This window comes from Strongylocentrotus purpuratus, unplaced genomic scaffold (genome assembly GCF_000002235.5).
Source record: "Strongylocentrotus purpuratus isolate Spur 01 unplaced genomic scaffold, Spur_5.0 spur5_scaffold_5, whole genome shotgun sequence".
Classification (NCBI taxonomy): Eukaryota; Metazoa; Echinodermata; class Echinoidea; order Camarodonta; family Strongylocentrotidae; genus Strongylocentrotus; species Strongylocentrotus purpuratus.
The window spans coordinates 18,571,183-18,597,482 of record NW_022145611.1 but is presented as its reverse complement, the minus strand read 5'-3'; the positions used below and the strand labels follow the sequence as shown (position 1 = coordinate 18,597,482).

The following is a 26,300-nucleotide window of genomic DNA, read 5'->3' as shown; positions in this document are numbered from 1 at the left end:
ACACTTTTGCTTTTAAAATTCCTGACTTCCCAACAAAATCATCTTGATAGGCCTTGTTTTTTTGTTTGTTTTGTGTTCTCTCTTTTGTTCGTTTTCTTTCTTTCTTTCTTTCTTTCTTTCTTTTCTTTCTTTCTTTCTTTCATTCTTTCTTTCTTTCTCTCTCTCTCTCTCTTTTTCTTTTTAAAAATTATTTGTCATCAATTTGTCTCCTTAAAAACAACCCCATATCTTCTCCATTCCCTCATTCCTCATCCCTCCCTCTGTTTCTTTTTTCCATCTTCTTCATCTACTTCTTCTTCAAAATCCACTCACCTATACTGTGGAACTGCCATCTGGAGTGAATCAACTCGGGCAAAAACAGGAAGATTTTCTGCAAGATAAAAAATGTTATGAAAATGCATAAGAAAGTCAGTCAGACTGATGTCAGAATCAAAAGGTCAAAACATGCAGGGCAAAACAGGTCCATTCCTTGAAGCGCTTGCACAAGGAAGATGTGGTTTGTTAGAATGAGACAGTGAACTTCAAATCCAGCATGTTATCCATTAATATTTCATTTCTTCCTTTGCTCCGTAAATAAAAAAAATAGAGAATGTCAATCTAAAATTTAAAAAATGTAGAGATATACATTTATGGGAGATTTAGTTTTAGATTTGCTAATGAAAAAGTGAAATTTAGGCACAGACAAATTTCTACATATTTCTTTGTTTTGCCTTGTTTTCTTTTTCTTCACAGAACTCTTGACTCTTATTTTAGTTTATAAATACACAATTCTTTGAGAACTTTCCAGAGCTAATTCGTTAATGCTCCTGTGTGTTTTCTTTTCTCTAAAGTACGCTTTGTGATATGGAAAATTAGGTATCACAATGAAATTAATATGAGAGGACAGTTTGAAACAACAAAATATTCCTCCTCAGGACCTATTCAAATTGTCAACAAAAATAAATAAATAAATTGTGTTGAAGAAGCTCAATTAATGTCATAAAAGAAGATAAACATGTTTTCTTTGACATGACATGCTGTACAGAACTTAACCCCTCATTCCATACAAACGGAGGAGTACAGAGTCTTACATGTAAAATATTACAGTATTAATATTGGGAAGGATGACATGAAGAAGAATGAACAAGAATCACATGATGGAGGACGGCAGCTGTCCATCTGGCAGCGTGCCTTACATAATCCTGTATACCACCACAGGAAATATGATTTAAATATGATGCATCTACAGTACATATTTATAGGTTTTTTTTTTGTTTGTTAAGCTTGTTATACATGTACATGTACAGTATACATGTATGTTCATGCTTATTTTACATTTCACATTCGCAATCATTACATAATTCATAAACAATAATGAAAAAGTACATACTATAATATCAAGCCATGAAAGTAATAATATAGTCAAATTAACATACAGAGATATAAAATATAATTGCATGGTATCTAAACTGAAATTAGAGAAATATATTTGTAGTGAAATATTATGAGGGAATCTAAAAGTACAGTAGGTACATGGAGGCTACAATACTGGCTCATACACTTAAAGGGGAAGTCCACCCTGAAATTAAGTTAGTTTTAATAGGAGTAGAAAAATGAGAGAAACAAGTCAGTGAAAGTTTGAGCAAATTCCGATTAAAAATAAGGAAGTTAGGATTTTTGAAGTTGTGATCAATCAAACACAAATTGGCAACTCTATGACGTATCATGCGAGCTCAACTTCCATTTGCTCAGTACTAAAAAAATCTAAAATTTTCATTTTCCCTCAAGAAAAATTTCAACCATACATGCACCCTAAATATAATAATTGCAAATATGTTTCTATACTCCCCCTGCAAGGAACAAATATATATTCCGTCATCAATAACAAAGAAAACATGATTTTATGGAATATTATGCACAAAGCAAATGAAGGAGAGCTCGTATAATAAGTCACAGAGTTGCCAATTTGTATTTGATTGATCACAACTTCAATAATTCATAACTTTCTTATTTTCATTCAGAATTTGCTCAAACTTTCACTCACCTGATTTTCTTATTATTCTGCCTCTATCGAAACAAACTTATTTTGGGGGTGGACTTTCCCTTTAAAGAGTCAGATACATGTACCTCCTTTTCATTAAAACCAAGTACAATGTAAGTGGATATACTGCTAATAGTTGAAGCCAGACTTTACATACATGGACAGACATGTTTAATGTATTTAACATTTAGATGTGTAATTTTCTTTTCTGAATTTTTCACTTACCGGTACTTTCCTCTTTCTTTCTTTCTTTTTTTATTGAAAAAATATTTCATACTTCTTTGGGTGTTTCATTTCATCATTAATTGTACTTGCCAATCACTGCCTTCAAAGGATAATGAAAACAATGAGAGCACACACAGAGTACATGTACATTTGTACTGTAGGTGTAGAACAATTGTATGCACACACACGATAGCCCATGTGAACATGAATAATCAGGTCATCTGGCTTTCTAGGTATCTCAAAGGATTACAAGTTTATCACCTACATGTTCATGTATCTGTAATTTATTGAGCACAAATAAATCTGTCCACATTCCGCCAACTATAAATCAGCTCCATCCCTCACATATCCAAACTGTGTTGATCAGGGAAATCAGAGACTTTCCCTGTTTGTACATGTATGTACACAGGTAGATGTAGATGCCAGATCATGTCTGATACACTTGATTTCTCCCTCTTCTCTCTCTTAAAGGTAAAGATCAGTTTTGGAAACGCCCCCCTCTCAATAAATTAAATGGAAACCCTTATTACTAATCATGTGAAAGAGTATGTTTTGACTAATATGTGATGATACAAATTTTGCCGAGAAACCACCTACTAATTGATATATTTGGACCCGACAGATATCGCGCACGTGTCGCGCACATGTCGCGTAGTCCCATATACAACTTTCTGTGTACCGTGCTTGTAACTATACCAAGACTAGGCCAAATTTCTAATCATTTTGATGATTCCAGAACCTTGCAGTACACACCAATACTTACATGTATATGCTAGATGATCAACCTTTTCTGATCGATTCCACAACGTTTCTTGCACAATGCAATCGCATGACCATAACTGGTCTTTATCTTTAATCTATTACAAAGTGCAAAAATTGTACAACAGAAAGGTAGATATAGCCCTATAGGTGAACAGAAACAAATGGCCCTATGCTACAATCCATCCAAAACCTTCTGTACATCCAGCACAGTTAGCCAAGTGAAATTTGGACAGCTAATAACAAGTAGTGGCAGTGTTTTATCTTGGAAGAAGGAAGGAAGCGATATACTGCCTCTAAACCCCCAGCGGGGGGAGGGGGACAGTTCTTCCTCCACTCTCCTAGCTAAGCAGGGAGTAGAACGCGTTGAAGGTGGGGTATGATTGGGAGTAGGTCAACAGCTACATGTAGCTCCCTACCTCCTGTACAGTACATGAATGAATGTAAAATATAAACAGGACAGGTGGGAGATATGATATGTTCAGTTGTACAGACATTTACATGTATATAAAAAATGAAAATGTTAAATTCCAACAGCATTTGAAAGATAATCCTAATTTAGAACTTCCCTCAAAACAAAAGGGCATCTTGAAAATAACGAGTTAACGACCATTAGTTGTTGAACGACTTTAGAGATTGCAAATTTGCAATCCATTTATTAATAGTCTGATTTTCAGACCCTTGTCATGAATGGTCATCTGTTTGTGCTGCGCAAAGATTCAATCAGTTTAATTTTGATTACAAGAAGGGGGTTATGTTCATGTACCATTTACAGCTCATTTTATGTTTGTTATTACCAAAGAAAAAAAAAAGTCAGTCAGTCACTCAATGGTGTCTGACAGTGAAGTCTAGAAAGTAAACAGGTTTCCTTGCATAATTTGAATATTAGGACACTGCTTGAATTTCCAGATAGGACATACGTGACATATTCGTAATTTCTGCAAAATTCTACAGATTTTGATATTGGCTGCAAATGGGACATACACTGTACATGTACATGCAGTACCTTTAAGTTCATGTACCTTTACATGTAATGAACTGACTCCTAACGCTGTCATGTATGCAGTCATAAATTCACCATCCTTGTTTATCTTGTCAAACCGTTCAGACTTGAACAGCTCTGCATTGCTTCACAGAAATGTGCTACATACATGTAAGCCTGTCAATTGCACATCACACCTACCATTTCACAACTCCTTACATTTAATTTTCATTATACATTAACTCTATGAAATGAAGGATATCATAAGTGGGTTTTTTAAACTTTCTCCAAGAAATTGATCATGAATGCAAGATTTCTGGTACAAAGCATGATAGCATTTAAAAGTAATATACATTGAGAAGACACAAATGTATACATTTAAACCATGGACCCCACTACAGATGGACTAATACTGAGAGTCTTTCTTTGATCACCATGACCACCGCCATATAATGTGTATGTTAATGAGGACATTCATTTGATGGTCAATGCTGATTATGTAATCCCGCATCATCACAGACAAAAGAACCTTTTACATTTCTTCAGATTCTTTTTGTTGGGCCAGGGCCAAGAGTGTAGTTTCAGGAAAAGTATCATGATTTAAGACCAGTTAGAGGAGCAGTGAACTCCAAATTAGGAAGATTTGTGTGATATTAGATTGATTATTAAAGAAGTTGACATACATTTGGACTTGCCAAACTTTGAAAAATACCTATACTTTACTATTACCTTCAATTTTTTTGGAAACGGATAGGATAGGTTTTTAAATGAAGGTTAAAATCATTGAATTACAGCCAAATTTACAGGTACATGTACAGGTACTCTTGTAAACATCTTCTAATTTCCTATTGAAAACTTCATATACGTCAATATTCATACGTATGTAGGCCACAACTGCACATGCATGTCTGTGATTTTAAGCGATTCAGTTTCTTTTGCACAGGCATTTTGTTGATTCTTCAAGACACAGTTTGAGTTTTTCATGGCTGACTGGCGGTGGCGGTCGTGATGAGATCAAAGCTTGGAAGCATGTTTGGAATGTTATTATGATACTTTTGACAGAATCAGGTGCATCAATGTATTATGGTACCGATCAGTGTCCATTTGTAGTAGGTCCATGTGTAAACAAATGTCAAAAACAAAGTGCACATAACAGGGACCAGAATCCAAAACTAAATTGCATCAAGATTTAATATTGCCCCCCTCCCCTCTTTCCACTTTAATGTAAACGTACTGAAATTTCTTTTTCTTATTAATGTCAGGATTTTTCCCTCAGACTATAGATGTTATAAAGTTTGAGAAATGCCCTTATATTTATTATTTTATAATGGAGCACAGTTTCAGATATCCCATGCTTGAGAAAAAGTAATTAATACAAAACCGAAAATTTGGGCTTGTACACCGTCTGTACAATGACATAAACATGGCAGCACCATTTTGTCATACTTTGGAGAAATTTTTGTTGAAGGGAGTTGTGTTCTCATATTTACCTCAAACACTGCTAGTATTGCATCCAAGTCCTCTCGCTGTGCCTTATGGACCCTCTGTTTGGTGCTCGCCTCAAGAAGGATAAAGTTTTCATAGAAAACATGGTAGATGTGGGAGAAGTACTGCTCAAAATACGACTTCAGTTCTGACGTCTCAGCATTTTCTGGGGAAACAAATGCACAGGGTATACATGTAGTTACAAAAACTGTTAGGTTCTGATGTTATACTGATACTACCCTTAGCACTTACATGTACCAATACTAACTAGTATTGAGTTCTGTTGGACATTTAACACCTGTAGAAAAATACTGGCTGGGCTGTACCATACCATTCTGATTTTGTTTCCAAGAGCAAAACCAGGAGTTGATGAACAAGTTCTTGTCTACATACATTGTAGGTAAACATCCATGACATGTTTGTTATTCATACCTCGTGGAACAGGTAAGGTGTCCAAAAAAAAATCACTTAAATTTTCCGCTTTATAAAAAGACTTTATTAAAAAAAGTCCCATGCATTTATACTTGAAAGACAAAATACAAGAATCAAGCTGAAAACACAGGCTCTGTACATTTATATATAAACATACAGTACGAATCTGTAAATCTATTTTAAACTGACCATTCTCACATGACATTCCTAAGAATTTCACTGTTAAAGGTAAAATCCAACCCAAATAGACAACTACTCTAAAAGAAAATCAGAGAAGCAAACTGATGATAGTCTGACTACCTAAATATAAGAAAGTTATGATTTTTTTAAAAATTGTAATCACTATACACGTACATGTACGTATGGACACTTCAAATTGGCTGAAGCGGCCATGTCAATGTGATGTAGTACTGGACTACTTTCCCATTTGTTCCAACATGAAAAATGACTAAAATTTAAATTTTTCAAAAAACTATGGCTCAGGAGGGTATATTCTTTTTAGAGGATCTACAAAACTACAAATGTATAATAATATGCTATCTTTGATATATTTTGAGCAGTGCCCCTAGGGAGAAGAAACCCAACAATATTTTTGTACACAGCAAATGGGAGAGTTATCCACGTCCTACATGTACGTCGCAATCCACTGACCAAACTACCAATTTGAGATTTGCATAGACTTAGTGATCTCTTTAATACTTAAAACATTCATAACTTCCTTACTATTGGTCAGATTCAATTGAAACTTTTGCGATTTCTTGCTAAACCTTGGGGCCCGTAACTTTCAAGATATTTCTTTGTACAATAATTCATGCATCCTGGGTATACTACTGAAGCCTAGTAGAGTAGTAAATCTCATAACATATAAGGTCTTTGGATTTTGCCTTGGCATATCAGCATGAATCAGAGAGATCAGTACTGAAAGTGGGGTATTTTTCCAGAAAAAAGGCAAGTTGTTGTACCATAAATCTCTGTGTATAAGACGCACTTTTTCGACGCCGAAAAAAATTGAAAGTAGGGGGTGCGTCTTATACACAGGTACAATTTTTTTTTTGATTTATGCCCCTCCATCTGGCGCTATGCCTGGCAATTTCTCCCAGCTCAGTAATCAGTGTGTTGACTCACCACTCAGAAACTAGAACAACACTCAATTTTGTCTGTCATCTTGGTTTGAAAGTAATCTTTCTAATGGATCTCAATATGTAGTTTATAATAATAATTCCTCAAATTTTTCTTCTATGACACACGACGGAGCCAGACGTAGTCTCAGCGCAACCGTCAATGTCAGACTCAGAGAATGAAGATTTAGTTTATTCTTCTTCTTCCTATGGATAATCTGCCTCCTTCAATACAGAAGATTCTTGCAGATGTATACTGGTGTGTGCAGGTAGACCCCTACATGTACACCAGGGTTTTCCCCTACTATTATACAAATAGTGCAGAGGGTTCTTAACGTGCAAAGGTGGCGACTCTCCTCTACACAGGCCTCCATCTGTTTGGGTCTCCATTAGTTTGGGTTTAACTTTGTTACAGTTTCAACAACAACAAATCTCAAGAGGCAAGAAGAATTGTCACAGAATTCATTTCGGAAGTTTCAGCAGTGGTTCTAGGCATAGCAGCAGTGTTTTGGGGCTGCATGTGCCATGTACTAAGTCAATGGGGAGGGCGCTTGCACCTTTACATTGTAAGTGTAGGGTAACGCGCCCGGTATTCGGTCAATTTCTAGTAATTTAAATAATAATTCATGAGCCACGAAATTGGGACACATCAGGCACCTGAACAACTTATCCTAACTCTCAAAATTAAATCAGGTATACGGCCCCGGAAAGATCTCCAACTTATCTCCAAGTTCTGCACTTACGGGTTCTGTTAGCACATCAGTTTAAAAAGCATAGCCATATGTCGAAGCCTATAGTGAAACAACTACGTGTGCTAGTGCAATGAATTTAGTATGTGTGTGAAGAGTAGCTCATATGTGGCCACTATATCGCAGCTCTTCCGACGTGCAAGAGGTATTTATACAATACCCTTGCCATGCAGTGGTGCTTGTCCAGTCTTCGGTCAACGCAATGATCTTTGCACAGGAAATGAAGTCTTGCCGTTAAATATTGTTTTTAGACTTTGATGCCCCTATGAAGATCTAAAAACAATAATTATTGACAAGACTGCGTTGCCCGTACAGAGATCTAAAACAACAATTATTGTCAAGACTTTGTTGCTCCTACAGAGATCTAAAAACAATAATTATTGGCAATCTTTGTTGCCCGTACGGAGATCTAAAAACAATAATTATTGGCAAGACTTCTTTGCCTGTGCGGAGATCTAAAAACAATAAATATTGGCAAGACTTTGTTTCCCCTATAGAGATCTAAAAACTGTAGTGATTCAGCCTGAGCCACTACGGCTCTGGCGGCATATGCGCGTAAGTCCCGCATTAGGCGACACCCGCGGTAGTTTCCGCGGGCGTGCTTATCACTGGGAACGGTAGATTGAACCTGAGACTGCACACGACAAACACTGTTGATTGCCCGTCTCTTCTGTCTCTTCGGTCTACTACTACTAGCGACGGTGGAGCTCCACTCAACGAGCAACACTTCAAGCGCTTCTTGAGACAGACTTCAAGCAGTATAGTATACAGCCTATGGTAGGATAAATCCTTATTATAGTCGTTTAATGTAATTATAGTTAAGATTTAGGCCCAGTAAGTTATATTCCGCTCCGTCACTACAATGGCGTAATCGCTCTTTTTCGGACCTGCTGTAGGGGCTAGTTTTTTTTTTATCGCGCACGTTTTTGAGCCGCCATCTTGTCGGCGTTCACTCGTGTGTTGAAGGGATTTTCTATTTTTGTAATTTCATTCGTAGGGCCTTGTAAGCTTGTTTATTCCCTATTGGTAGTTGATTAGTGCTGTAGATTAGTATTTTAGGGACTCGTAGAGTATTTTCAGTGCTGTATTCCGGTTTTTGGGTACTCATTTCGGTGTTTTGGGGATAATTTTTTGTGGTCGCACACATGTCCGAGCCGCCATCTTGGATACGTTGACTCGTGTGTTGAAGGGATTTTTTATTTTTGAAACTTTTTTCGTAGGGCCTTATAAGCTCATATTTTTTCATTTCTTGTCTACTTAGGGTTGTAGGATAGTTTTTTAGGGACTCGTTGGTATTTTTACGGCCGTATTTCGATTTTGACATCGGTTTCGGTCAGTTTTTGTACTTAAATTTGCTCGTTTTTTTTCTACTCACTAGACTAGTTGTACAGCCGTTTTTTGTCGTGCTCGTAGTTTTGATCCTCTCGCCAGAGTTTTATACTGTGGAGATAATTCCACGGTGTTCTTTTTCGGTGAGGTATAGGGTCGGTTAAGTAGAACTTAGTAAGTAGGGGTAGGCTCTATTTAGACTAGTTTCAACCCTCTTGCCGAAGTATTATTACCGTGGAGATAATTCCATGGTGTTTTTTCGGTGAGGTATACTATGGGTATAGGGTTGTTTAAGTAGGAGTAGAATTAGTGAGTACAGTGTAGGAGTATAGGCCTAATTAATTTAGTTTCAACCCTCTCGCCGAGGTATTATTACCGTGGAGATAATTCCGCGGTGTTTTTTCGGTGAGGTATACTATGGGTATAGGGTTGTAAGTAGGAATTTTTTAGTAAGAAACTAAGTAAGATTATGAAAGAAACTAAGTAAGATTTTGGAAAGAAACTAAGTAAGTTCTTACTTTTTAAGTAGGCAATAGGCCTAGGTCTTTCCTGTAAGAAACTAAGTAAGAAACTAAGTAAGTAAGCAAGTATTTTCCTTTAAGAAACTACATGTAAGTAGTCTAAGCAAGAAGTATTTTCCTTGAAGGAACTACGTACGTTAGTACATGTAAGTAAGCAAGAAGGAAGGATTGGGTAGGTACCTAAGTGGGATTTTTGACTGTCAGTCTTGTTTTGGATATCTGTGGATTTTGGGTTAAATCGTGGGTGGTATTTAATTTCATCTTCATTTCATCATTACTAATATTGTACGGCCATCTCGCCGAGCATTATACCGTGGAGATAGTTCCGCGGTGTTTTTCGGTGAGGTATATTGCCGGTTTAAGTGTAGTCCTTTAGTGTTACTTAGTAGGGTTTAGTTTTGGCCCGCTCGCTGAAGCTGTTCACCGTGGAGATAATTCCGCGGTGTTTTTCAGTGAGGTTTAGGGTTTCAGTATTTACCTGTCAGGCACTTAGTAAGCTATTAGGAAACTAAGTAGGGTATTAGTAAGTAAGCAAGAAGGAAAGATTGTATGTGTATTTAATTTTATCATTTGGTTATATAATCGTTGCTGATTTGAAGCCGGTTATGACCTCGGAGAGGGTTAAAGTGAATTATGGGACTGAGGAGGCTTTACTGGCCGTTGTGGATAGAACTAAGTCCCACAAGATTTTTAGTTGGAGGGAGCAATGTGGGAGTTTAACTGAGGAGTTATTTTTGCAGTGTCCCCGTCTCCATGAAGCCAAGGAGCTGGTACATTTATTTGATTTTGAGCCTTATCGGGTGGATCAGGCTGAGCAGGCACAGGGGGTGGGGGAGGGGACTGGGCAAACCTTGACTGCACAAACCCAGTCTGTCCAGAGTCCGGGTCCCGTTCCTTATGGGCATACAGTGTACCCCCCATTTTCGGGTGAAGGCCCAGCTGGGCCTATATCCGGGTCTGCGCCCTCCCCAGCCGGGCCCTCCGCCGACTATCGGCTTAGGGACGATAGCAGTGTACCCTCCAGGGAACCCCCACGTAGGGATTATCCCTCGTCTAGGGATTTCCTTCCTACTAATCATGGTCCATCTTCCAGGGAACCCCCACGTAGGGATTATTATTATCCCCCATCTAGAGAATCCCCTTCTAGTAATTGTGGTCCGCTTTCCAGGGAACCCCCACGTAGGGATTATGTTTATCCCCCTTCTGGGGAATCCCAACCTGACATTCAGTATCCTCCCAGGGAATCCTCACCAGGGGGTCAGGGAGAGTATCGGTCGCAGGGGCGCCGGGATTGGCCCCCCCGTCTGCCGAGGTCACTTAATTACGATGGGCGAACAAGTTGGCATTCCTTTCTCAGGAAGTTCACCAGTTATGCTGTATCGTGTCAGTGGAGCCCAAGCGAGTGTTTGGACGCACTGGGCTGGTGTTTGGAGGGGTCGGCCTCAGATTGTTTTTCGAACCTTAGGGATATGGGCACTAATTCTTATTACCATATGTTAACAGCGATGGGGCGTCGGTTTGGGGCTACCCGATTCCCGGAGGAGGCCATAGCCGAATTTCGGACGGCTCGCCAACTCCCGGAGGAGTCTCTTCTTGGGTGGTCCGATCGGCTCCAAGCTTTGTCCTTTGAAGCTTTTGGGTGGGACCAACGGGGTGACAGCACTCAAATGGTATTGCAGTTATGCCAGGGTTGTACGGATAAGGCGGCGGGTTTAACAGCTCTCAATACGCGCCCGAAGTCCGTCGAGGAGGCCCTGGAAGCCATCAGGTGGGCGCAACATACCCAACGTGTTGTTTATGGGGGCGAGGCTCGCCGTACGTATTCGGCTTCTCGGCAGCAGGTGCAGCAGACTTGCATGTACGATCAGGAGGTGGACAGGTATGATACGGTAATTTATCATCATAGGCAACCCCATCCCCTAAATCGTTCCCCAACAGTTTCCGAAGGTCAAGATGTTCCCCGTCCGGCTCCTGTGGAGGACCGGGGGAAGGTCACAACGCCTTTTGAAGTTCAGGCCAGGAATGACATTGGCTATTTAAAAGAGGAAGTCGCCAGTCTTAAGACGCATGCGTACAATACCGATTGTATGCTAGAAGAAATACTGAAGACTGTTAAGTCTTTGGAGTTTTCTATGCTTTCCAATGCCCGCCCTCTATCTCCCGTGGCTACTGGTGTTCCGGAAAACCTGGAGGGGTCGGAGAGCGAGGCCGATCTCCGATCTGGAAATCGAGAGGCCTACAATCGGTAAATACTGAGGTAGTTAATGTTAGTGACCCACCTGACTCTTCGGTCGGTCCCTTGGACAAGGTAGTTAATGTTAGTGACCCACCTGACTCTTCGGTCGGTCCCTTGGACAAGGTGGTTAATGTTAGTGACCCGCCTGACTCTTCGGTCGGTCCCTTTGTCAAGGTAAATAATGTTAGTGACCCGCCTGACTCTTCGGTCGGTCCCTTTGTCCAGGTAGTCGCTAGGACGGCCGTGGTGCCTCCTTCTAGTGGGAAGCGGGTAGGATGTAAGGTTGTTGGGAGTCCAGGGCTCCACAGTAAGGACCTTTCCCTTTTCCAGCCCACCCACAGGCTCCCATTTTGGATTCCTCGGATCGTGTTTGATCAGGGGAAATAACATGTTAAGTATATATATTATGGTTCATTATCAAAGCCATTCACAACGGCTCGTCCGCGAGGACATGGTGCCGGTTCCTGTTCCTGGGAAATAACATGTTTGTCTTAAATATATATATATTTTAGTTCACTTTTGTTTACATTGTTTAATTTCATTGTAAATCGTCCATTCTGAGTTCCTGAACTTTAAGTGTTGATGTTTTTAAACTGAATAGATAACAATTAAATAAAACTGAAAAGTTTCTGCTTCGGTTAGCGGAGTTATATATGCTGAATTAGCTGCTCCGCTTTAAGAGCTGTCTAGGAAGCATTCTTTCCACAGGGAGACAGAGCACTCATGTGTGTTCGAGGCCATAAAACGGCCGGCTTTTGATATCTCCCAAGTGACACTACGTGGTACTGGTTCCAATATTAAGTCAGAATATGATCATGTTTTGGGGGAGTAATTCCTCTGGAGTAATTCCTCTGGATCAACAAGAGCCTTTTGGATTTGCTTGATGGTGTTACGGGCCTGGGTGCCCTGAATGATATCAGGAACTTGCCGGCAGTGGCTATTGTGCCCCCGGGTGCCGAGTGGCCCAGAAAATGTAATCTTATTTTGTTGAAGTGTTTTCACCTTCTATATCATTTTCCATCTGATTTCAGTGATCTGCTTTTATCATTCTAATACTTCCTATATGCACCGTTTGGACTGCCTGTAGGGAGCCGTTTGGCTCTCATGTGGGACTGCCCAGTTTCTGGACATTGTACCATCCAAACTGCACTTGGGGAATGGAGAGCCATCGGGCTCTTCCCCTTTTCTGCACACTTATTGCCATTCATCGTTTATGTTGATCACTCACACTTTCATGCTCGGTCACCTTGGGAATTTAATGTAATGCCCCGGTTAATCCCTTATGCCTGTGCCAGGACGTTTTGCAATTTGTCATTATGTAATATGTATAACCGGCACGGTAAGGGTTAACTGGTATATTTCTGTTTCTTTATGCCTGTAATGCCCCGGTTAATCCCTTACGCCCGTGCCAGGACTGCTATTCTTTGTCATTTACACGTGACACCGGCACGGTAAGGGTTAACTGGTATATTTCTGTTTCTTTCTGTTCTTGATCCCTGGGACATTTCCGGGACTTGAATCCTATTTAGTACTTAAATATACCAAATTGTGGAATACAGTGCATTTTACATTTTACAGTGCATTTTACCTGTACTTTAAATAATATTTCCCGTACCAAAGTTTGGAATACAGTACGTTGTAAGGTATGATGAAGGCGCCCGCCCCCTGGAAAGACCAAGACTTCACTGGTGCTGGCAAGGAGGGTCCTTGACCCATCCACCAGCGGGAACGGCGTGACCCCGCACTGCGGTACGGGGGTAGTTTTAAGTTAGTTTTAGTTTAGTTTTAGTTAGAAGTAGGCTTTAAACTCATTAAGTGGGGAATAATGTAGTGATTCAGCCTGAGCCACTACGGCTCTGGCGGCATATGCGCGTAAGTCCCGCATTAGGCGACACCCGCGGTAGTTTCCGCGGGCGTGCTTATCACTGGGAACGGTAGATTGAACCTGAGACTGCACGCGACAAACACTGTTGATTGCCCGTCTCTTCTGTCTCTTCGGTCTACTACTACTAGCGACGGTGGAGCTCCACTCAACGAGCAACACTTCAAGCGCTTCTTGAGACAGACTTCAAGCAGTATAGTATACAGCCTATGGTAGGATAAATCCTTATTATAGTCGTTTAATGTAATTATAGTTAAGATTTAGGCCCAGTAAGTTATATTCCGCTCCGTCACTACAAAACAATAAATATTGGCAAGACTTTGTTGCCCCTAGTATAGAGATCTAAAAAACAATAATTATCGGCAAGACTTTGTTGCCCCTACGGAGATCTAAAAACAATAATTATCGGCAAGACTTTGTTGCCCGTACAGAGATCTAAAAACCAGAATTATCGGCAAGACTTTGTTGCCCCTACGGAGATCTAACAACAGTAATTATCGGCAAGACTTTGTTGCCCGTACAGAGATCTTAAAACAATAATTATCGGCAAGACTTTGTTGCCCCTATATGGAGATCTAAAAACCAGAATTATCGGTAAGACTTTGTTGCCCCTATGGAGATCTAAAAACAATAATTATTGGCAAGACTTCGTTGTCCGTATCGTCAATGAAGTCTTAAAAACAAAAACAAAACACATGTAACAAACTGCACAAAAATAATGGTTAAACGGAGCGAGAAATGCTAAAGGGTTTTGATGAATGCAGTCGTTTATTAAACAGTCGGTTAAACGTTTTGAATCGGGCTCTAGATCTAGGCCTAATACTAGTAAGTAGTTAGACTACACATTGCAATCTGTCTAGCTGAAGAGGGGTTTCTTATTGACTTCAACGTTGCTTCTATACTAAACATTAAATCAACATGACCAAGCCCCTGAACTGAAACTAAAAGTTTGAAGAAAGAGGGAAAGATTCGCCTACCGATCACAACTCGCAGGTGTCTGAGCCTAGAAAGCACATCTTTCTTCAAATCGAGCACCTTCTGACCGGATTTCTTGAAGTCCCCGTGTGATTTTTTACTAAACATGTCTTATCACTCGATAAAAACACGATAAAAAGAACGAAATCTACAGAAAATTGATCCCATTCTCATCTCAAATTGTATCACAATACACGGCCGAATTCACTGTAAGGTCAACGGAGAATCCATTTGCGCATGCTCATAAAATCTGTATGAACATCGTCATCTTGAAATTGGCATTCTGTATTTCTAACTTTGTTGAATTTAAAATTAATCTAAATCAATTTTAAATTCAATAAGAATATATTATTATTACATAAGTGTTATAAAATATTTACTAACTTGTATTAAACTTTAAAAAATTAATATATATTACATGATGATACTTAATCAAATCGATCATAAGAATGAAGGACAGAAAGACATGCGATCATGTGACATAGTCACCTGTTCAGTAAAGCTGAAGTTAGCAGACGTTTCAGATTCAGATAGAGAGCGGTAACGAAATGACAAAATTATTTTCTGGTCCAAGTTTTCTTTTCATGACCGGGAAGGGCAAAATGCGGGTGACGAGGGAGCATAGTGAATAAGAGAGGTGAAGGTGACGGAAGTGACTAGCCCCTAACAGGTTTTTGAAGTTTTGTTGTATTAAAAAATTACATTACTATAGTATACAAACAAGCAATATATTTTGTATAGGCCTACTTTTTTCACACTTCACTTTTACTTTGCCGGTAATTAGGATGCAGTCCAAAGGGCTGTAGATATTTAGTAGGTAATTTTAGTAAGTTTTTCTAAAATATGTACTTTTACATTTTGAAAAACATAAGGCATGGGGGCGTAATGACCGAGTGAGAAAAATTTTGCATTTTTATTAGTTTAAACTCTGCACTCTTGGGCCCTTTTTTTCTCGCCCTTTTTCAAATTTCCCGGGGGGACGACCCACCCCCCCTCACCCTTAATTCTACTTGATAAATGTTAGGTGTCGAATCCCCCCCCCCCCTTTCGGGCGGTTCATTTTTATGATTTTGAGAGCCGGACGATATAATAAAAGTATAATCTTTTCGCTGTTATTCCGTATTGCCATGGAAATTACTTTATACTTGATAGGCCTATATATCGGGCAAGGTTGACTCGAGCGATGCTCCTTCCCGTTTCTTTTCCTTCCTCGTTTGCTGTCTCTGATGATAAATTGGACTCATTTGTGCGGAATATTTTTCTACGGTTTGTCTTTTTAGTGTAATAAAGGTTCATACGAGCACAAACAAAACACAAGAAAGATCACTGGCTGTAATTGGTTCTTCGCCATTTATCCTACACAACTCAACACTACGAAGAAAAGCAATCGTGTCAATTTATTTTAGTTTACAATTTTAAATAACAAAATGATTTAGCCATCACCCACTGTCCCACAAAATATCTTACTATATACTGGTTGATTCATTATCAATAGCACGTGAAATCATGTAATAACATGAATATCATCTCATGTTGTTTGCTTGAGAAGTAACAAATACAGGGCAAATGTGGAACACTGGAAATCCGATCCGCATTTCTCATCAATTTATACATAATTGCCGTGTCTGTACGTAAGTTTCATGTCAACTGCAAAACCCCTAATAAGATTAGAAGAGTTGGAACTCCCTGGTTAGAGGACTCATCAAAAGGGGCCTTTGTTGGTTCTTCAATAAGGCGGGGCTGCAGCTCCAACCCATCCCCTGAATTTTGAAATTACCAATTTACGGACAACCGTCAACTCGTATTCAACAGCAAGACGGTTTGCAATATATATGGTACATTATGTTTTAAGACAAAATTACATATTTTTCACATTTTCACATTAATCGAAAAATCTTTTTGTTCGCTGACTTCACTCGCAAATTCGCTCACAAATTACATAAAACGGATAATTTTGTATCCAAGTAAGAGCTTTCAGCACCATAACTTTGTAACAACATTGTGCCTCAGTTCGCCTATAATTTCAAACACTAATTTTTTTTGGACCTCGAAAATTTGAAAAATCGCACCCCCCCCCCCCCTTGAGCGCCGGGGGAGGGGGCTCATCTAAAAAAAAAAGGTAATATTAATGTGTTTTTACACGATTTTTCCCCAAGGGGGGCGGGCCCCCGGGACCCCTGGATCCGCCACTGTGTTACCCGAGAGCGACAAAAAGAACGGGCTCGAGGCCAGGCTACCAACAAAAAAGGGGGGGGGGATTATTAGATTATAGGTGCACTTGCATCCAGGATCTAAGAAAGGAGGGTGTGAAAAGTGGACACGTAATGAACATTGACTGTAACAAGTTTTGCTTCAAGGAGAAGTGGGGGTGGAGGGGGGGGGGGGCGTCGAATTTTCCTAAATGTGGATCCACCTATCGTTAAGTTTATATTTTTTGTTTCCCTCCTTCGTGCTTCTTCCGATTCTATTTTTTTCCTAAGATCTCTTAGCAAAATGCCAAAACAACCATCAAATTAAGAGGCATAACGTAAATTATTAATTTTCAATATCTTCCTTTTCAGAGCGGGAAGATGCTCCATCTTTGTTCTTGATACATCCGCTTGCTGCCTTGTTTTTATTCATTTTAAAATGCTTCATTTCTCTGTGCATTCCATTTGTTTGGTTTGTATTGGAGAAATGCTCAATTCTAACACATTTTTGAGATAACCATTCTTCTTTTGCTCTTTTACATTCATTAGCAATTTTCTTGTTGATGTCTCTGTATGATTTGGAGTTTCTGACTTGCTTTTGCCTCTCCTGCGTAAAGTTGAGAATCTTTTCTGTCATCCATGGTTGTTTTACCGGTTTCTATTTAGTCGGAAGTGTCTTATTTCCATGCTGAATGCTTTTTTTTTTTCTTTAAGCATTTCCATTCCAATTCTAGTTTCTCAATGTCATTTACTTCATTATTTTTTTGTTCTATTTCTTCTGTGACTAGACAATTAAACCTATTTTTAACTTCCATTAAGTATTTTTTACTGCTATATCTGTTTTATTTTAATAGAGCTGTGACATCAGGGGCGGATCTAGCTTTTTGCTAAGGGGGGGGTTGACCAAAATAATGACGATGCGGAGCATCGTCCACGAGCCGCGAAGCGGCGAGCCGATTTTTTTGGGGGTGTTTATTTGAACCCCGTAAGTGATGTTTTCCTGGCATCTATTAACACAATGGAGACCATAAAAAGCAGTGCATGATAACGTCTTTTTAAATCAAGTAACAGTTAAATACACAGTTATATCCAGAGTTATCATGTGTTTGGTTAAGTTACCTGATGAGTTGAATATCTTCTCACAATATTTGCACTTGAAAGGGTTTCTCTCCAGCGTGCGTTCTTTTTTCTTTCTTTTTTTCTTTCTTTTTTTCTTTTTTTTTCCTTTTTTTTTTTTTTTTTTTTTTTTTTGGGCCGCCCAAGGGGGGGGGTTGCAACCCCCCCAACCCCCCCCCTGGATCCGCCACTGGACATCTGGAATAGGGTTTCTTTTTGTTGGGGAGTGTTTTCTTTAGCTTTATTTCGACTTCTGCAATCACCGGGTTGTGATCAGAATCTATGTCAACTCCTGGGCATGTATTTACCTGCTTGATACATTTCTTAAACCTATTCTTTATTAAAATGTTATCGATCTGATTTCTCTTTATATCTCCTTGAATTCCTCTTGCATTTCAGGTACGTTTCGAAAAGCCGTAGGAGAGTGAACCTAAGGTTGGAATCCCCGAAAAGAAGTATACGATAGTTCAGCTAACTGCCAACTACTGCGGACTTAGAGAGGGGTATTCTAGAAAATAAGCGACGGAGAGTAGAAGCGTTGTAAAGACTCATTCCTACATTATTAAGGTGAGATAATAGAAGTACATATATATTTCCTTACGTGTGCCTTGAGGATGTTTATTTTCCAACAAGGGATAAAGAAAATTTACAAATTGTATTTTTGAAGAAGTTAGATGACAGTATTTTTGTCCAGTATGATCGGGACTATTTAGTTTTATTAGGATGTGATTCTAATAGTATATTGGATAGAAAATTAGATTATGTGGGGTCAAAAACACCTGTGAAATCTCAGATTATTGATTTGATTAAGGAATTTGTAAATATATATACGATTTAGAAGATATATGGAGGAAAAAGAAATCCGAAGGTAAAGCAATTAACTTTTCGACATTCAATACTAAATCACCCAAAGCTGGTCATACATAAACTACTATCAAATGTCCGATATGATTTTAGTGTGGTACGGTATGTCACTGAAACAGCTCCCGTAGGACTTTTGTGCCAAAATTGATTTTTTGGCATTTTTGGATTGATTGGGGTTGAAGCTATCAGAAATTGATGGGGTTCAAATTATCCTGACCCTCAACCCCTCTCTTGGGGGGGGGGGGGGTAGTTTCCTATCATGAGACCCCCTAAAATTGGGTGTGTCATTCATCTAATGACTGGTTTCACAAAACTTGAGTTGTTTTCTAGAACTGTGGTTATCCCTCAACAGCGAGAAAGGTAATTTGAAGACTTTCAGTTGGATAAACCCTTCAACCAACCCACCCCCATCCCTACCCCACCCCCGTCAGCCCAATTTGCGTACCTTTGTCATTGTTCGGCCAGCTGTTTTAAGGTGTAGTACTTTATTACCATTATCATATATATTTACTAGCCCATTTCCAAACACAAATAGACAGAAACAAACATACAGACAACCTTCATGTATACACATCTACCTCCCCACACACACACACACACACACGCACGCACACACACGCTCATGCACACACGCACACCCTTCCTCCCACACGCACATACTCACACACACCCAAACATTCACAGGCAAGTGCGCGCGATTCCTACATAATATTATGCTGCTCTGTGATCATTGTTTCCAGCTCTTCTGTGGTAAAAGTTGTTTTGTTCCTTGGTCTTCGCAAGTTTGACAGAATAAAGACCCCTCTTTTTGCAGTATATTGCCTGATTTCCCAAGGTAAGCATAAACATATAGCCAATGGCAAATCTAGATTTTAAAATTTTATGTGATATGGGTCTTCATTATCGGTTAGAGAAGAAGAAAATAAATTGCAAAAACAAGAGAGAACTTTATTACTCTTGATCAATCAATCAACTTAGATGGTCAAATTGACAAATTGGTAAACATTTTATGCATTGATATATATATATATATAAGATCATGGACCTATTACGGAAGGACATTCAACATTATTCTTTCTTTGATCCAATGAGATCCACCGCCTTCTGATTATGTGCATCTTAATGAGAACATTCAGCTGTTTTAACAATACGACTGCTCAAGCATTTTCGGTTACTAACAAAGGAGCAGTATCCCTATCTTGGGTATTGTCTTCCTGATTTTGTCAAGAAGGGTGTGAACATCTGGTTTGCCATTGACATTGTTCTCTTGGAAGACACACCCACAGGGCAAGGATCCTTTCACGGGACAGTGGTTGTAATCAACCAACAGGCTGTAGATGGAGAGCCAGTGAATCAACCACGTGTCATACCCGAGAAACTTTCTTCGCAAGACCTTCTAGCATTTGAGATGAATGTGCTTCCAGAGCCAGACATCAGAACTAGCCCACTGAGATTTCAGGCCTACAAGAAGAGGAAACAAAATCTCATTTCTCAAGAATTCACTCATACCTGGGCTCTTGTGTACTACCTTACAACAGATGACAACGGAGAAATCATCCGAACTGAACCTCAGCTGCACGATGAAGAAGCCCAGCGCAGTGAAGAGATGCCAAGTGATGCAGAGTCTACAAATGATGAGGAAAATGAGCCTTCTAGCAAGAAGGAGGAAGCTGGGTCTTCAAAGGACAGAGAGGAAACAAACTCTGTCGTGATCATCAAAAAGCAGGTGAAGAAATCAGATAAACTAGCAAAGAATGATGTTCTTCCAACATGGGCTGCAACTAGGTCCTTATTGTTGTCTCAATCCTCTCCCGCTAGCACGCCTACAAACACAGCGGTGGTTCCCCCATTATTCAAGACATCGCCAACTGATTATGGGACCCTCTATACTGTTCTTCGGTTATCCCAAGGAATATCTGCGACTGTTGTTGGCCCTCACAGAAAGACATTGATAACGCTAGATCTCGATCTTTACTCCCGAGCGTTGAAGATTCAGCAGTCGGTGGGAAACGCCAACTGGATCTTAAGAGCTGGAGCTATCCACATTGCTTTCGCTGCCTTACATGCTCTTGGCAAAACCATCGATGGTAGCGGTCTTGACACGTGTGCTATCGAATGTGGTGCGCACACCTCAGCATCTCTTCGCAGGATCTTTGGTGGTAAAGCTTATAAGCGTGGCCTTGAATTCCACATTACTGCAAGCCTTACAATCATGATGTTGCATTTTGATGCCATACTATCGGATCTTCCCAAGGGTCCAATTCGCATCCAGTGCAATTCTCTCAAAGAAAAACTTCATGGACGTGACACGGAGATGGTGGAGATCTATGAAGAAATCCAATCCTGGTACTCAAGCAATGTCAAACCGCTTGAAGAAGCTGAAGACCTTGGCGAGTTTGCCCAGTTCTTGACCCGGTATCTTAACCAGGTGGAGAGTCTTCTACATCTCATTAGTTCATGTCGATCAGGGGACTGGGAGGGCTACTTGTCATCACTAGAAGACCTCACCAAGTACTTTTTGCTCGTGATCTCCTTAACTATGCTCGAACTATCTCGCTCAAATGAATGCCCTAGAATAGGATGATCCAAAAACATGGAATGCCCTCAAGTCTGGAGACTTTGTGGTGGCAAAGTCAGAGATACCCTTTTCTCTTCTCTTCACTGATCATACTCTAGAGCAAGAAATCAAGAAACTAAAGGGGAATGGTGGGATGGTTGGACTCACAAAAAATGAAGCCGCTCTTGACCGACTAGTCACTACCACACCTCACCTTGCTGCTCTGGTAAATCATTACCTCAATGACTTCCCAAAAGCTACTGGAGCTTTTTGAGAATTTTGTTATATTATCATCTGAAGGTGTTTGGCGCCATCTGGTGTTTAAGTAAGTTATTCATTTGATAGAATACTAAAATAGGGTTGATTTTTATATTAACAGCCTAAAATAACAGTAACAGGAAATATTTCCCAGTTTTTCAATTTTTTTCTCGCAAATTGCGCCCCCATAAGGTCAAAGTGAAAAAGTTTTATGACACAATATCATTAAAAATGAATCCTTATATACCTCAAACAACTTCACTTTGAAATTGGCGAAAAAATATATGAATTAGGGTGGAAGACACCAAATTTCCCTACTGCGCTTTATATATGCAATTTTGGCGCCCAAAATGGACCCCCCAGGAAGTGAAGGAGGGGTCTGAAAATTTGAACCCCATCATTTTTGGCCAATTGGGACCCTTTTGAAGCCAAAACAGCAAAAAATTCAATTTTGGCAAAAAAATCCTACGGGATTACATACCGTACCGCACTATTTCCCCAAAACAAACTTATCAACCAAATAGTTAAATAATATTCTAGCCTATAACGCTCTAGGGTAATAGATGTTTAAATCTCACATCATTTTTTTACCCACCAATTTTTTCAACAGAACGAGGTATAAACCAATAATATAATCGACTTTGCACAACCGGCCACTTTTGTCAACATAATAAATACAATCATATTAGAAATAATAGAGAAAGAGAAGGAAATGAGAAGCAAGGAGAAGAAGAAAGAAATGGTTACCTATGGGTCAGGGTTCGCAAAAGTAAAATGCTTCACTGTTGCCCGTAGGCGTGCGAGCCCTCATAGGTAACCATGTGATTATGATATAAAAAAATATTAAGTTCGTTTTAGATATTCCATCGTACTTGGAATGTTGAAAGCATGGCAAGAGACAAATAATCTAAGATATTTGGATGGTGATCCACCAATATAATAACCCCTGAAACATCGAATGTCAATCCCTCTGCATGCATAGGGAAAGTACACTTGCACATAGAAGAGATTTTCTGATCGGTGCATTTCTCTTTAAAGGTAATACAAAGTTTAGGTAAGGGGTCATGAATTTGGTTCAAATGACCATATTGGAAGCATATGTGATCCTACAATATTTAGTGATCGTTGTCGCGGTTGAAAACGATTCCAAAGTTATGAAATTGTAAATAATAAACTCTTTATGATGTATATAGCTCCTTCTCAAGGTCAAGATATTAATTAATATAAAGCAATGTTTCTTGACTAAAATCGACCGATTAGCTATTCCCGTTTGGTAATTATATATCACAACTACATATTCTGAGGTTTTCAGGGTCGCAGCTACCATTATACGGCCGTAGGCGCTATTTGAAATTTATCAACATTTACCGGGAGCACCGGTAAATTTTCATATTAATTTTTTCTCAAAAGCAGAAGTGTTATAGGGGCTAAATTTTCTAGTGCTTATAATACATGCACAGGAGCATCTAAATATATCGAGATTGTAAAGAATCACTATCCACCCAATTTTCAAAATTTTCCAAAACTTTGTAATACCATTAAAAAAGTTATCTTTTATTTAAAATTAAACTTTCATTTTCATTGATAGAAATATTCAAAAACATAAAAGTGTGTATACTCTAAAAGGTATTTTGTGAATGATAGGTCGGTAGTTTTCGGTTTGAGCCCCGACGCAGTGGTGCGAGTGTAGCAATGCAATTTAGTCTCGACACGGCACTGATGTCCTTTTTTTTGGCAAGAGACAAATAATCTAAGATATTTGGATGGTTATATAAATCCAATTATATTTGATAATTGGAATATATGTATAAATGGAAAAACTATATTTGATAGATACTTGTTGTATGAAAGAGGGATTGTTCAATTGTATCACTTGATTGAGAAAACTCATGTTAAGTCTGTTCAGTATTTTATGAACCTCGGTGTGAAAGGTAATATTATGATTATTGATATTTATGATGCGATACCCAGGTTATGGAAAGATGATTTAGGGTTAATATAATTCCTCGAGGTCTGTGTTATAAGTTATTATACTTATTCTTTTATATGTTAGGTTAAAAAATACAGTATTTGGATGTGGGTTCAAGAACAACTTATGATTATTTTATAGAAGTACTACAATATAGAATTACTATACTCATATAAAAAAAAAAAACTTCAATTTAGATTATTGGGGGAAGCCATATATATACTTATGAGCACAGGCGCGCCGGAAGCAGTTTGGGATTTGGGGGGGGGGGGGCGGCAAACATTCCAGGGGGCTCACCTTCCAGGGGCAGTGACGTAACGAGCAAAAAACGTTTGGAAGGGGGAGGCAGAAGAAAAATCTGCCTCACCACCACTCTTACACGTTACATGCAGGCCCCGCGGAACGTTTTTCAAAGTGGATTATTAACGATCAGGTCGAGCGTAAATTGGCGTGGGGTCCAGGGCCTGAGCCCCGACAGGGGGTCATGGGGCTGAGCCCCCAGAAGCTCAGGGGTTTTAGACATTAAAATGAAGGTCAGATAAGCATATTTATATACCTTATTTGTGAGACTGGCAGGCCACTAATTTAAGAAGAGTCCATGGAGCAGAGCCCCCGGAAGCTCGGGGGTTTTAGGTATTTAATAACGGTCAGATGAGCATACAGGGGACCGTCTTAGGGCCCTTGGTGAGGTCCGGGGGCGGGGGCCCCCGTAAGCTCTAGGGATTTAGGCATTTAATTACGGTCAGATGAGCATCCAGGGCCCCGCGTTAGGGCCCTTGGTGGGGTCCAGGGGGCAGAGCCCCCGGAAGCTCGGGGGTTTTAGGTATTTAATAACGGTCAGATGAGCATACAGGGGACCGTCTTAGGGCCCTTGGTGAGGTCCGGGGGCGGGGGCCCCCGTAAGCTCTAGGGTTTTAGGCATTTAATTACGGTCAGATGAGCATCCAGGGCCCCGCGTTAGGGCCCTTGGTGGGGTCCAGGGGGCAGAACCCCCGGAAGATCAGTTTTCTTTTAGGTATTTAATAACGGTCAGATGAGCATACAGGGGACCGTCTTAGGGCCCTTGGTGGGGTCCGGGGGCGGAGCCCCCGTAAGTTCTGGGGTTTAAGGCATTTAATTACGGTAAGATGAGCATCCAGGGCCCCGCCTTAGGGCCCTTGGCGGGGTCCAGGGGGCAGAGCCCCCGGAAGCCCAGGGTTTTAGGTATTTAGTAACGGTTCGATGAGCATATACTAGGGACCGCCTCAGGGCCCTTGGTGGGGTCCAGGGGGGAGAGCCCCTGAAGCTCGGGTGTTTTAGGTATTTAATTACGGTCAGATGAGTATATAGTAGACCGCCTTAGGGTCCTTGGTAGGGTCCGGGGGCTGAGCCCCCGTAAGCTCTGGGGTTTTACTCCTTTACTGCTTTTTAGTTTTTGAGGGCGGGGGGCGTTTTTGGGGGGCAAAAATGCGTTTTGACCCCCACCCCCACTTTTTTGTTGCCCCCCCCCCCCCCCCCACATCCGGCGCCTATGTATGAGCATCTTCATAGTTTTGTTGGTGATAAGTTATACTCGTTTTTTAAACAGGAAATAGAAAACATACAAACATTTATTTTTATCTCGCGGGAGCGTTCCAAGGATATGGCAGGCAGGAAGATGATGAAAAAAAACTGTAGGATAAGGAAAAGAAAATAGCCATTAAAATGGGAAAGCTGGGATTACATTTTCTAATGTGGGAGCAGCTTAGTCTTAATTGAGATTTTTTTCTTCTCCACCGTGAGTTTGTTTAAGTGTATCTATTTCGCAGCCTGGTTAACTTACTTATTTAGTATGTTTCTCGGGTTGAGAATGTCAGCAAACATCCTCTGAGTGGGTAGTGTGTGTGTATGTGTGTGGGTGTGTTTGCGTGAGGGGGGGGGGGAGGGGCAGGGAGGAGCATGACTTTTTTCCTTGCACCAGTAAAAAAAATGTGTATAGTCAAGAGTGAATAACATGGACAATTGACTTAAAATTATGTTTATGTACTTTAAAGCCGAACTGTCCTAATTGTAGCTACTTGCTCCCTCTATATAGAAAACCATGCCTAATCGGTGACAATTATTGATCTACCATGATCCTCTTTTTCTTATGTTATTTGAGAGCTGAGTTGATGAGATAACAACCTGTGCAGCGACATTGCAGGGTGCTCTAATCCCTCCTATAAAGTAGTACAGATAAGCTTTAAGTTTACTTTGTTGCTCAGATATATATACTGCAAATGAGTTTTGTTTAATTATGTTTATGTATAAACAGTTAATATTGAAAAGGTTTATTTATTTTATTCAAGTGTATGTTGTTTTTGTTTGTATTACATTTGGAGAAATAAAACAAAATTACTATTACAAAATATTATAAACATCTTTAATTTATCTTAATTTTTTATTGAAATATTGAAATGATACTTTAAAAAAATCTTTTCCAACATAAATTGTTTTTCATCGTTGACATAACTTTTTAAAACAATTGTGAACGTTGATCGCTTCACAGAAACAGAAATTTAAATGGGCGATTTCGTGACGTCATTGTGATGTAGTTTTCGACCATTCTCTCGCTTGTTCTTACACACGAATTATTGACTAAAACACTTCATGTCTGGAATGTTTTGTCTCTGTTGA

At 39.7% G+C, this 26,300-nt stretch overlaps 1 protein-coding gene across 7 annotated transcripts in view; it reads right to left on the bottom strand.

Moving 5' to 3' along the window:
- Nucleotides 1-14,942, bottom strand: part of LOC574609 (ral GTPase-activating protein subunit alpha-1) — an 81,739-nt gene extending 66,797 nt beyond the window's left edge. For all 7 annotated transcript variants that reach the window (XM_030998813.1, XM_030998817.1, XM_030998820.1 and 4 more), the window contains exons 1-3: nt 14,716-14,942; nt 5,477-5,637; nt 313-370 (exon numbers count right to left, since the gene is read on the bottom strand). In XM_030998813.1, the coding sequence (XP_030854673.1) occupies nt 313-370; nt 5,477-5,637; nt 14,716-14,821 (325 nt within the window). In that variant the 5' untranslated portion in view covers nt 14,822-14,942. The remainder of the gene's footprint in view (nt 1-312; nt 371-5,476; nt 5,638-14,715) is intronic.
- Nucleotides 14,943-26,300: the final 11,358 nt, after the last annotated feature.